The sequence below is a fragment of the Paramisgurnus dabryanus genome, chromosome 12, assembly GCF_030506205.2.
Source record: "Paramisgurnus dabryanus chromosome 12, PD_genome_1.1, whole genome shotgun sequence".
Lineage (NCBI taxonomy): Eukaryota > Metazoa > Chordata > Actinopteri > Cypriniformes > Cobitidae > Paramisgurnus > Paramisgurnus dabryanus.
Window position 1 is genome coordinate 14,651,860 of NC_133348.1, and position 14,287 is coordinate 14,666,146.

A 14,287-nucleotide genomic window follows, 5' to 3' on the forward strand; every position below is an offset into this window, starting at 1 on the left:
CAGGCAAAATAATTCTGTTTAATATTCCATTGCTAAGCTGTCACAGGATGCAAAGACACAGAAATAAGTTGAAGTCACAGCAAAATAAAGTTTGTCATTTGGGCCCTTAAACTGTTTGCCAAAATGGTGTGAACGTCTAAAGCTTCTCCAGCCAGCTGTCATAATTTGTTAACGAGACTTAAAAAAAAACAGAATGATAATGAGAGGACAGAAAAAGAGACAGCCAGTGATGAGAGGGCGGTGGGGGGGCCCTGCCTGAGTGACCGTGGAAGCGGAGAGTCGGTCCCCAGGGAGTCGGGTCGGGGGGGACAACATCAGACCGATTTCAGCGCAGCAACATGATGGCATCTCTGATGTTTTAATATTAATGAGAGGGAGCTCTTCAGCTCGGCCTGCCAGCACTCTCAACAGGTGCCCGCGGGAGAAGCCTCTCATATACACACGGTAACACCTCAAGTCCCGGGAGGAACAGGGTGATTTAAGGAGTGAGAAAGGGAAACGGAACGAGTTAAGTCATCCATTTAAAAACTTAGACGATGAGGGGAGAAAGGAGCTTTCTTTTAAAGTCACCTCTTGCGAGGCCGAACCGCGAGGTCTCGATATTTCTCCTCTTCTTCCAAAACCCCTTGAGAAAGAAATTGACTTTTGTTTGGAGTTTGTGAAAAGTGGGAATCAGGAGAAGGACAATGGGGCTCCCCATGGAGAGGACCCGAGTGAAGCCATCTCAAATCAGTCAGCCAAGGGACCAATTAATCCAGCCATTGTCAGGCCCAAGCCACTGCCAGCACATCAACACATTCACAGACCATTGTCCCGACCCTCCTGCAGTAGGATTTAGTCCGTCCAACAGCCAGTTTTGTCCGGGCTAGCTCAGGCGGAAGTTTCTCACTGACAATTTGCCCCAAATAGATTTGTCAGAAAGCGTCCATCGACCTGCCAGTTAGACTGGGTGAGGATGTGTTAGGCTTTTATTAATGGTATATAATTAATATTTTTTATATAAAAGTGTAGGCTGGCATTAATAGGTGTGTGGGGGTGTGCTGGTAAGTTACCCTTAAATGAATAACAATGCACATTAAATGGACTGTACAGAGAGACAAAATATTATACAATTAATTTTGATATTAGGTTAAATGTTAAAAAATCTGTTTAAGTGAATCTGTAATGTTCATCAGTTATAATAAGAGGTTAAAAAATGCACATTAGCAAAGATGTTGTAAAATATGGGTAAAATATCCAAATGAGGTGATTAAACGTCATACTATGGAAAAAATAGATTTCTAGTCTTCCTTAGAAATTGCAGATATAGTCAATTCAGGTTGTTTAATATCTTAGTTATACTTATATTTAAAAATTTATATTTACAAAGACAGATAGATACACCAAAGTGAACTTTACGAGTGTAATCAGACTGTTAGCAACCCAGAATGAAAACGGAAACAATAAAATATTGTTTCTGTATGCAACGATTGTAATAACAAATTATTTACAAAATAGAAAATATAAAGATAATTTTATGACTCTTGAAAAACAACAACTAGTGTTGTGTAATCAGGTGAAATATCTGGAGAAAACCATGGATTGCAATATGGATACAAGCAGTTACATATACAAAATAATTTTTACAAATATTGATTTTCAATAATGTTCAATAACATCATAATATACACAGTTTACGTTTGTAAACTCCAGACATGTAACGATTTGAATCTCAGCAGTATCTTAGTCTTTTATTGTGTAGTTATTGAACTGACAAATAAATGGCCCTGCAGAAAACATCATTACTGTTGTCACAATAATAATATGTCTGGTTTTAATTATTAAATGACCATAGCTTTGGGGTTGTGTTTTTTTCTGATAAATTAAAGATTTGAAAAGAAATATTTGTTCTTATTGTTTATCATATCAATCAATAAATAATGATTCCATTTATGTCCACCCAACAATTAATGTTTGTCCATTGCATTGTGAATAAATTAATTCTGTGTTGTAAGGTTTATTAGTCAATCTGCTGTCTTTATTATGCAGTAATTTACATCTTCAAATATTGATAGCAGTGCAACGGTCTTCAACAGTTACTTAAATAATGCATGATGTACTTTATAGCCAAAATCAACACTTGCATCCTTCCCCTATGGTCTAATGCCCCCTCAGTGACATATACAAGATATTTCCAGAACAAAGTCTCATCATTGAAAAGTCTTTTTCAGCATCTTCGACATGTTGCTACCGAAGTGGTTACGGACCTCTCCACTTTAAGGGCTAAGTAAGCAGTTGCATACTGATTCTGTCAAGCCAACAACTAGATACACAATCAGATGGTTCTTTGTCAGAGATTTTCATTGACTGTTATTGAGAGGAGAGTCACAAGCACAAAAAGTGAAAGCAAGCAGCCAGGGTAACCATGATGTTGGTTATGTTTGTGTAAAGACTATCTATGAATGACAGGATTAGGGCAAGTTAAGCAGATTACTAGGAGCAGACCACCCCACCCCTATAAGGCACACACTCATACGCACACACATAAAAACACATAGAAAGTGGGAGATGAGCCAGAAAGACTAATCAGTATTGACAAATGGGTTTTCAATCAAATATATCATATTTAAATAAACAATAAAGATCATATAAATAACTATAGGTCATTTGACTCAGTTTTTCATTTTTTGATTTGGTCACTCGTGACCTGCAGTTTGTTGATGCCTACAGAGAAATTGTTTGCGTCCTTTGACATACAACGTTTTTAAAAACTCACCAGTCATTCACCTGTCAAAAATCCTAATTTCTTTTCAGTGCACAGAGAGCACCGTTTAAAGGAGGACATGACAATCACTAATTGCGATTAGATACGCCCCTGCTCGCCACGTTTACGCTCAGATTTAGGGTTCCCATATGGCCTCGAGCTACCGTGGGAATGTTCATAATTAAATCTAATATATGGATGTCTACTGGAGGTGGCCACAACATGGCACGCTGTTAAGGTCAAGATGTCACTGAGCACGTTCTCAAAGGGGTACAGTTGTGGTTCTCCCTGTCGCGCGCATTTGTCCTCTCCAAACCAGAGCGCACATCAAAACCAAGACTGTTTTCGACTTTTTGCGCCCTTGAAAACAGACAATATCAGTTTAGAACAGTCTCAAGACAACAGCTTTTTATTTTTTTTATATTTTTTATATATAGGCTACATGACAACACACCGAGTAAAAATGGTTAGTTTTAATGGCAGACGGTTTTATTTTTATTTGTTATCACTGCTATTCCCGTGTTCGACGTGACATGGGTTAGAACCCATGACCTTTGCACTGCTAACCCTATAAATATATAATCAAGTAAACTGGGATAGTTTCTCACATCTCAATTACCCAATCAACCTGTACCCAATAAAAATTATTTTACATTTGACACATTTGTGCAAATATGTAACATACATAATTTTTGTATGTTTTACATATTTATTTTATTATTATTATTTATTTATTTATTTATTTTATCCCCCACGTAAATGAGAAAAATTAAAACAAATTAAATAATAACAATATAAATAAACTATTTTGAGGAACACACAGGAAAAATGTTTTGTTGAACTGGTCTGCTCTTATGGAGCAGCGTGCAGTGCAAAATACAAAATAAAAAATGATTACATCTTATAGGCGAAACGTGTAAATTAAAATGCAACAAACACTAGCCTATATGGCCTGGCAAAAAAAAATAAGTTTTGACGCCATTCATAAAAACCTACTCAGACGAGAAAGAAACGTCGGTGTAACATTTGGGATTGAAAGAGGCTCTGCGAAACCTGCGAACGCAACAGGTGCACGCGCGCTACGAAAGGATTCAGAAATCATGCGCGAGGACAGCTCGCTCATCGATAGAAAGTAAGATCGCTGCACAGACAAAAAGTAATTATGCTCACATGTTTTATTGTAATAGAATATTAAATCGTGTAAACTATTTACTATAGCCTGTCTGTGGTCAGCATAAATCTGTAAGGGGATGGCAATTTTCCCTAAATCAGTGAGAAGAAGGAGTAAGCTATAGACAAACATTTAATTTAGTCATTTAAACAGCCTAATCCATTCCTATAGAGCTCAGCATTAGCCTCTGACAGTCTCTCACTGACTCACTGTGTATGCAATATCACTTCATCCTCCATGTGACGTCATGCGCGAGCAGGAGTTGAAGCAGAAGGCAGGGAAAAGCTAAGTGGTCAAAGGAAGTTGGGCTCTCCTCCCACCCTCCCTCTCTCCCGCCCTCTTACTCTAATACATCTCATACATATTAGCAAGCCTTTAATCTGACGATACACATCACAAAGTCACTCACCGAGGCTTCGGGCTGAGACATTTCCCAGCTCGTGTTGTACTTTTGAACCTGCGAGCAGGTAGACGCTTTGCTTATGCAGTGTAGTTGGTGTCAACTTTCCGTAGCGCTGAGAGACCAGGAACCGGCGTGTGTATCTTGTCTGTGGGGCAGCATCCATCTCATCAATCAAGGCAAACCAAATCCGGATTCTATTTGCTGAAAAACAAGAGGAGCGACTTGGACATAATCAAAGAAATAAATACAGAAGCAAGTGCAGCATCTGGACACTGTGAAACGGATGACAAATTTATGTTTAAATTCGATCAAAGTTATAAGTGTTAGACTTCCCTGGGCCTGAAAAGTTTCGACACAGTTTTCTTGGAGCAGAAGACTTCTTCAATATGAGCAAGCCTGCTGGTTCAACAAGTGGTTGTTTGGATATTTTAAATGTCAAATCCAGTAAGTAATCTTGTTTTGATTTCGAAATACGATTATTGAGTAATGGTTATGGTGTTAAGATTCTCCAGAGTTGTTATACGCTTTTTAAAATGTTTGCAAATGTTGCCTACCTCCACTAGAATGAAAAATAAACTTTTTTTTCGAAAAAAAAGATGATATTAATTATTATTCCTAAATAAGTTAAAAGTAGCACTTTTAGTTATGCTCTTTAACTGCTGGAAGCACACTGACACAATTCCTTTAAATTCTACAGATAGGCTGAACAGCGCGTTTTCTTTAAAAATGTTAATTACAATGCGTAAAGTGTGCGTAAACTGTGCATAATGTTTTAACAACAAGTTTTCTCTATTTGGGTGCTCTGAGCATCTATTTTGGTTATTCTATGACTTATAAATTAATTTCAAAGCAACAAGAATGGGAGTGCTCTGATATTTAAAATGTATAAAGTTTTCTACTAATTCTAGAAAATTGAGTGACAGAATATTTCTAAGAAAATAAATTATACTTATTTCATATACCAGTATAATGAGTTGGTTCTACTTTCAATTTGCGCTTTTCTTTGAGTTTTTGATTAATATAAATGGAAACTCAGAAAAAAATGAGAAAAATCAACAACTAATTTAAATGGTACAGTTGTTTCTGAGTCACACTTGCAAATTATTTTTAATTAACAGAATTTAAAAATTTTTTTTTTAGATTAAACAATATTTAATGTTACCTATAATTTTAGTCCAAATTAGTAATTCCCCACAGTGCAACCGAAACATTAAATAATGTTAAGGCCTAAACTTTTCTTTGTTATTTGTAACGTTGAGCTCATCAACTTTTGTGATTACACTTTACATGTGTTTCACTTTTTATGTTATCCTATATAATGTTTACAAATAATATCAAGATAACAAAAATATTTTACAGAAATGAAACTGTGAGCACTTGCACTCTTTGGGTGGTCGAAAGTCAATTAGGTTCAGAATTACGCCACCCAATGCAGCATGTGGATGCTGTTTACAGTAATGAAATATGCTATGTGTCTTTAAACAACTGCAAAATGCAATAGACTGCGACCTCCATAGTAAAAGTTATGGACGTGGTCCATCCGTTAAAACAAATCTGTCTTTGGTTCGCCTATATGTTTATTAACCTAGATATTAATTTAAATTAATTTTATTTTCACACCATTGTTAAATTATGCTATGGTGGTATTTGACGTTGTTGGAAGTGGGGAGTAGGCCATGACGTCTTCGAAACAGGAGCTGTCTTGATGCTTTTTAATTACCATTACAAATTAAGACATTAAAACCTCAGGATTTATGACTTTGGTAACAGTGGAAATAGACTGAAAGTTGTTGTAAATTCAGTTTAAAATAGAAAGCAAATATAAATTTAAACACTTTATAGTAAAGCAGCATTCAAGTTTTAAAAAACGACCCCGTGGCAAAATGCAACAAGTTGAAGTTTTCTGTCTTTTATGCAAGATGCAAACACAGACCGCTGCTAATGAAACATTTCAGGTTAAATGAATTAACTTTAAAAATAAAGGTGCTGCAAACGTTTCTTCACAGCGATGTCATAAAAGAAGATTTTTTTATTTACCCATAGTCAAAGGTTCCTAAATGGATAATTTATTTCTTACTCTTAATAGTTTAAATAACAGTTTTTAGTACAAAGAACCTTTGATGAAATGGAAAGGTTATTTGGATGTTAAAGGTTCTGCATGGAACCACACAAACTTTCGGAGGTCCTTCATGGCATCATGTAGCATTTTAATTTTTAAGTGTTGTGGGTTTTTTTTTTTTTTTAGAAAAAAAAAGGACATTGACGATCATCTATTAAAACATCTGGCATGCAACTGAGTGATTTTTTTCTTTGCCTCTCCTGTTTAAAAAAAGTCTGAGGGCACTAAGTCGTTTTCCTTCTCTTTCGTCACCGGTCCATATCCGAATTCCCATGCTACCCATTTTGACGGGTCACTGGAAAATCAATGAGCAGGTGGACATATGTCAGTGTAATTACATAGCCGTTCCTCTAAACGACTCTCCTATATACATGCAAATATAGCTCTATTGACAGACTCAAATACAGAAAAAAAGTGTTCTGCGCACACAAGAAAAAATCACAATTTTCATTTACTCCACGTTCATTTGCATACACTTCACTGGAGTCGCTGAAACGCGCTGGTGCGCATTATTCTCCCGTGTCACTCCCTAATCCGCGAGCCTATAGACGGCGCGAAGAAAGCAGTTGTCGAGGTTCATTATGAAGCGGGGTTGGCAGCTTGTAGAGACCAGGCCAGTCAGACGAGGCTCAATGGGGAAATCATTAAGTTAACACTCTTCCTAATGTCGCCATTGTGCGCGTCTACTGAACATTGTTTTATGGGACTTGCGATATGACGCTTCCCACCAATGCGCGGTTAACAAATTCCTTTGCACTGATTTATTGAAATATGCATTTAAACATTAATTAAACATAATTATTTGCTTTCTTGCTGGGAGATTGATCGAGACAAGGTATTCTAAATTCAACCAAAGTTATCATGTAGCTTAATCATTGCGTTAAAAGGCAAAGGTCATGGGTTCGATTACCAGGGAACAAACAGATGATTTAAAAAAATATATAGGCCTACTCTAAATGCCTGTTTCTATACATCTGCCAAATCCATAAACTTAAAATGATTAGATTAGTATTAATACAAGATACAAAAAAAATGACACAACTATAATCTCGATTTGTGAAGATTTTTGGTTACAGAAAGAACCTTTCATTTAGGTTCTTAAAATAACAAATTCTTTATTATCTTTAAAAGCCTCAATAACCATTTTTGGCTTCAAAGAACGTTTTGTGCTACCTGTGCAGTTTGCAGTTAATCTGTGGAAATTAAATGTCTAACAAAAAACTTTTAGAATTTATTTTATTATACAATTCTGCATTTGGGTCTCCGTTTGGCCCTTTGTGTATATTTCTCATTCAAAAGAAAAGAAATTGAGCCAAGTTTTATGACACGAACGAATACTTTTTGTTCTTCGCAGGTCGGATTCTGGACATCCCTTGTAAAGTGTGCGGTGACCGCAGCTCTGGAAAGCACTACGGTGTTTACGCGTGCGATGGTTGCTCGGGATTTTTCAAGAGGAGCATAAGAAGAAACAGAACGTATGTCTGCAAATCTGGCACACAGGTGAGCTACAGTCATCAATTACAGCGACGTGTTTGAGCCATAACAGCATCATCTTAATTTGATCCAAGTAAGCGCGTCTAAGGACTAGATTACAGCGCCAGTGATTTTCATAATTGAAAGATTATCCCAGAAGTGAGCCCCCTCCCGCGCCTTTGAGGGCCCTTTGCCCCGTCTAGTGTAACAGGTGTAATCCAATCTAACGCACCGGCGGGACTGGGTGGATTTGGAGAGCGGTAGGCGGGAATGAGACTATTGGCCGTGCGACGGGGGAGCGAGTCAATAGCCGTCATTACTCTGCCATTCCCACATACCTGTGGAGTGGAGACCATTGGAGAATAGTAGAAGAGGCTGTGTTTATGTCATTATTGCAAAACGAAATTTACAGTGTTTTTCTGATTTTTCTTCTTTCATTTCTTTTAACTTCAGGGTGGCTGTCCAGTAGACAAAACGCACAGAAATCAGTGTCGCGCTTGTCGCTTGAAAAAGTGTTTAGAAGTGAATATGAATAAAGATGGTAAGTGCTTATAAATACATTTTTATATATTAAGAAGGCCTATGCATAACTATTATAAAAAGCTATTGTTATGCTCAGTAATGGAAATGAGGGGGGACTCTAGTTAGGACATACTTTATATTTTAAAAATCCCACTATATTTATGCGTGTAATTTGCATAATGTTTTGAGGCTATTATGTGGATTAATGAAGGAAATCCTCTGTAACTTGAACTGGAGCTCCATCCCCCATTTATTCTCTGGGCTCCCTCGACTGGTTATGCCCACACTATATGATGTCTGTTACCCCCATTAAATTATTTTTTTAATGTCAATTCTTTTATTACGATAAAAATACTCACGTATTTTAAACATCAATGCAGCTGTGCAGCACGAGAGAGGGCCGAGGACGTCGACAATTCGTAAGCAGGTGGCACTGTATTTCCGAGGGCATAAGGAGGTGAACGGTTCCTCCACCCATTTCCCATCTGCGTCCATCCCGGGTCCGCCGTTTTTTACTACAGTTACCCAATTGGAGCCTCACAATCTGGAGTTAAATACAGTCACAAGTACACCGGAACGACAGGCCATTGTGGGACTCGCCCAGCCCACACCAAAGGTAACTATAGTGCGTTTAGTGAATCTAAAGAGTTTATCAAATGTATTAATTTATTCTTTAAGTAACCATAACTGTAACTAAATCCATTGTCTACTTGCAGAAGTTTCATTCCAAAATGTATTGCCTTTCAGTATCCTCATGAAGTCAGTGGCACTCCTATGTACCTGTATGAAGTGGCGACGGAGTCTGTGTGTGAATCAGCTGCGCGTCTGCTTTTCATGAGCATTAAATGGGCCAAAAGTGTTCCGGCTTTCTCCACTCTCCCCCTACCTGACCAGGTAAACACAGTGTTCAATAAAGTATCAGTGTATTAAAACAAATATTTATGCCAACATTTAAACCATAATAAAACATGATCATGAAGAAATAATACTTTTTTTGCAGTTGATCCTTTTAGAAGACGCCTGGAGGGAGTTGTTTGTGTTGGGCATTGCGCAGTGGGCCATCCCTGTGGACTCCAGCACACTCCTAGCTGTTTCAGGTATTGCATACAACATAGTAAGAATGATGTAACTGTCCTTGGCTATTATTTACATTACATTTACGCACTTGGCAAACAATTACGCACTTTTATTACTTTCAATCTACACAAATTATCGATTAAATAGGACATACAATCGGACAGTTGTTGTTTCTACTTTTACAAATATTTGTTGCTTACAATTCAATGTTTGATCACGTGTAAGGCATGAACACAGACAACACAGACTCGCAGAGACTAAACAAGATCATCTCAGAGATCCAGGCATTACAGGAGGTGGTGACGCGTTTCAGACAGCTCCGACTAGACGCGACGGAGTTTGCGTGCCTAAAGTGCATCGTCACCTTCAAAGCAGGTACAATTTATTAAAACATCACACAAATAGTAGATACGATCAAATAGACGGCATATATTGTCCAGTACTCAAAAGTTTTTTTATGGTTATTTTAATGAATTGAATTTTCTCTATTGCACTGTGAAAGCCATGACCATTTAGATTTACTAAACCAATCTGTTTTTTCTTTTCTTATTGCAGTTCCAACACACAGTGGATCTGAACTGAGAAGCTTTCGCAACGCCAGTGCCATTGCAGCTCTTCAAGATGAAGCCCAGCTCACTTTGAACAGCTACATCCACACCAGGTAAAACACCGCATTACGCATTCAATTTACGCATTCGGCTGACGCTTTTTCCAAAACACTACTCTTGTTTCATTTAATGTGTGCTGCACTGTTCAAGTGAGCTACAAAAATTCCCCAAATGTTATTGAAATTGAGATTTAATGTCTGCGTTACAGGTACCCGACCCAGCCGTGTCGCTTTGGGAAACTGCTATTGCTATTGCCTGCCCTGCGCTCAGTTGGCCCATCCACCATTGAAGAAGTGTTCTTCAAAAAGACCATCGGAAACGTTCCCATCACACGACTGCTCTCCGACATGTACAAATCCAGTGATATATGAGCTCGACAAAAGATCGAAATACAATGTATTTTTGACCTCGACATTCGCATGGACGCCGGAACGCCGATGCCCTAATGTGATCATTCATGCACTTGTTTGGAGAACAAAGCTCTACCAATGTCAAGATGTTATTACGCAGGGAAATTAAATAGACTGAATCTCTACCAGTTGAATTCACTGCTTAGAAATAAAGAAGGTTTAACAGATTTCTAAACAGCAATTTTCTAATTGATTTACTTTTAATCTATTTAAGTTCGTTTATGGAAATAACATAACAAGCTTAATCTGTTTTTGTTGAAGATTCAATACAGAAGTATAGAGTTTGTAGTCATATATTTGAATGGACTGTCTGTGAGGCTATGTACAATCAGTCATTACGATGGGATTATTTGTATAATGTTCTGTCCAAAAGAAAACCAAAAAGAAACCATGACTGGATTGCAGAGAAGTCGCTGTCCCTTTGACTAGTGCTGAAAACCAAAGGCCTTCAAGTCAGAACTGTTACATGAGCCCTTTGCTTAGATATTTACCTTCCAGCAGAAGTTACAACTCTAATCTGAATTAAAAATACACCTGAACCTGCTAATAAAAGTCTGCTGGAAGGTAACAGGACATGCATCACGTGATTGAGGCTGCAGCATCCTTGTGTCCTTAACATATCATTACAGTTCACAGGCAGGGCATTAAAACTCATCTGGATATTTTGTTCAGCATTGTGACTTTTGTACTCTGCAAATGTAATTTAATTGATGTTTGAAAGCATTTCTGCTCAATGTTAGGCCCATGTTAAAGGTCACCATTTAAACTTTGAGTTGTTACTAACCCTCAAAAAGTAACACGGTCAGCACTTGATTTTTTTTTTGGTAGTTTGTATATACATTTCTCGTTGTACAGTGATAATTTTTGTGAAAGTTGTTGTAAAATATTAGAATAAATATTAAATATTATCACATGGTTTGTCACTGTAAATGGCTCCTTTGGTGTACATTGTCCGTCAGAAAAAATAGTCCCTTGCTGTCACTTGGTAGTACCCTTTAAAAAGTTCCTAATATAGGTACAGATATGTATTGATACCAATATGTGTATTAACAGTACAAACAGACACTCGTTGGTACCAATATGTACCTTTGAGGTACTAATGTGAACTCTTCAGGTGCTCTTTTTAAAGGGTAGCGGTTCCTAGTGACAGCTAGGAACCATTTTTATGCAGTGTAGGTTTTTAGGGTAACTACAAAGCATTCCTCTTCTACATAAAAGGGTCCATTTCACCCTAAACAGGGTTCTAAACGGGGATAGAAAGAGGGTTATGTCTGTATATAAGTGCATATTGAACCATTGCCGATACAATACCCTGGACCTTGAGTGAAGTTGCTGTGCCTCGTACGGCTCAGGGTTTCAAGCACTCTTTCACAAATCAAGGGCTTTGCCCAAATTGCATTTTTTATTAAAGAGGACACAATAGAAAGAAACATGATTGCAATGACAACTTCCAATCCAATTTAGCCTAGTTCCTTTTTTAATGGGCTGCACTGACGTGGAGCGAACTCCAAGGTTACATGAGCCAAGCGGCGTTACCCTTTTCTTTACCTTATCCAGAATTGCTGCGCATGTTGACTCTCCACAGTATGTGCATCACTTCAAAAGTAATTTCGGTGCAATCTGCCAAGCAAGACACAAAATAACAATCAATTTAAAATAAGTAAGTGTTAGATGTAAAATAGAATTTAGGCTTGTAATTGCAGCATCTTGTTCAGCAATTACAAACAATACAAACACACCTGTTTCTCAGTGTTGCTGTAGATCACACACTTAAGATCACTGTACTGTAGTCCTCTCTTTTTAACCATTATGTCGGCAGCCTGTTTCTCAAACCAGCATGTAGAACACAGTTTGTTAATTACATATGAAACATTATAAAAAGTAGAACTTAAAGGCAGTGTTCAGAGAGCTGTGTAGAGGTGTTGAATGGAGGCCAAATTTATTTGATAAAAAATTACTGTGTGTCTGATTATGGAAAATGTAAAGCAGAGTCTGGTAAACAAATTAACTTAATTTTTAAGTAAAAAGATATTGCCTTGCTATAAGATTACATTTTAATAAAAAAAAGTAAATGCTAAGTAAAAGTATCAAAATAAGAATCAATTTACAAACATTTCTTCATGTACTATTTTGCACATGATTTCAAATGACGACATACAAACCAATTTTGTTGTTTTTTCCACATTTAAAGGGAAAATTTTCATTACCGCAACGTGTCCATGACTGGATTTGGGTTCTTTGACATGGAAATATTTATAATTAAAAAACCTAAAAAATAAAAGCTTCAGTGCATGTTATACTATAAACATTTACAGTAAAGAAACGTGGTATTTGGTGATCATTGGTAAATGTAGAGACAATATAAAGAATATAAATGTGTCCAAGAGCAATTTCTCATCTTCCGCAACAATTTTCAATCATTGTTTAAGCCCTTGAGGAACTAACATTAAAAAAAAAAATTGTTGGAAGGGACATAATTGACTTTGACACTCAAGATGGCTACCAGGTAAGCAGTTCTTATTTTTTTCTCTCCAGATAAAAGTTGAAATTTTGTTTGTCGTGGTACCTAGACAACTTTTGTGCACAAACTGTGGAGAGTTCTCATTACCGAAACATGAGTTTGTAAATGCATTTATTTAATGTAATTTCATGTTGCGGTAATGATAATTTTTTGATAATGATAATCTAAAAAATTTAAATAATTCTATAGGAAATATTTTTCAAATCCTCTAAAAATAATGGTGCTAGTAAGTTCAGACCTTAATCTTATATGTGCAAAACAAATTGGCTTCAATAAGGGCTTTAAAAAAAAACTGATGCTGGACACCTTCTAAGTCTGGATTTCCTGAGAATCACCCATATGCAGATACTGTAGGAACAGTGATAGACTTAAAACAACTAGCTACAACTGAAACTTAAAAAAACAAAACAGGTCAGGTCAAATTATACTTCATATGGTGGCACATGGCTGACCAGAAACACTTAAGCATGTTTTTGTGGAAATAGTTGTAGTAAATCTTCTTAAAAAAAACCCCACCAAAGTTCTCTAATTAATTAAGCAAAGAAAACAGACTTGGGATAAAGTGTGAATAGTGCAAACTATTTTAAAATATCGTTTCTGTATCAGTTTGTCAATTCATAAGCTCCCATGTTGTGTGGATGAACAATACCTGTGCAGGATTTATATTCATTGGTTAAAGAAAAATCTATATTTTACTATGTTCTTACCTCAACTTAGATGAATTAATACATACCTATCTTTATTCAATGCGTGCACTTAATCTTTGTACAGCACGTCACGAATGTGTTAGCATTTAGCCTAGCCCCATTCAATTCTTAGGATCCAAACAGGGATGAATTTAGAAGCCACCAAACACTTTCATGTTTTCCCTATTTAAAGACTGTTACATGAGAAGTTTCACAAGTAAGTATGGTGGCACAAAACGTGGTGATTTTTTAAGCGGATAAAAATGAGAACTATATTGTATGGCGGAAGAGCACTTAGTTTGCAGCACTTTGACCTCGGCACTCCTGACTACTCCCCCCTAGCACAAACATTCGTCAATATCACTGCGCGCCGAGGTCGTAGTGCTGCAAACTAAGTGCTCTTCCACCATACAATATATTAATTCCTGTTTGGATCCTAAGGAATGAATGGGGCTAGGCTAAATGCTAACACATTCATGACACACTGTACAAAGATTAAGTACACGCATTGAATAAAGATAGGTATGTATTAATTTGTTTAAGTTGAGGTAAGA

At 36.9% G+C, this 14,287-nt stretch overlaps 1 protein-coding gene across 1 annotated transcript; it reads left to right on the forward strand.

Moving 5' to 3' along the window:
• Positions 1-4,309: 4,309 nt before the first annotated feature.
• On the forward strand, positions 4,310-11,329 carry nr2e1 (nuclear receptor subfamily 2, group E, member 1). Its single transcript, XM_065255705.2, has 9 exons — positions 4,310-4,761; positions 7,791-7,936; positions 8,363-8,450; positions 8,812-9,047; positions 9,179-9,325; positions 9,432-9,528; positions 9,734-9,883; positions 10,064-10,169; positions 10,325-11,329. Exons 1-9 carry the CDS (start codon positions 4,704-4,706, stop codon positions 10,485-10,487), a joined length of 1,191 nt encoding a protein of 396 aa, XP_065111777.1. The 5' UTR covers positions 4,310-4,703; the 3' UTR covers positions 10,488-11,329.
• Positions 11,330-14,287: the final 2,958 nt, after the last annotated feature.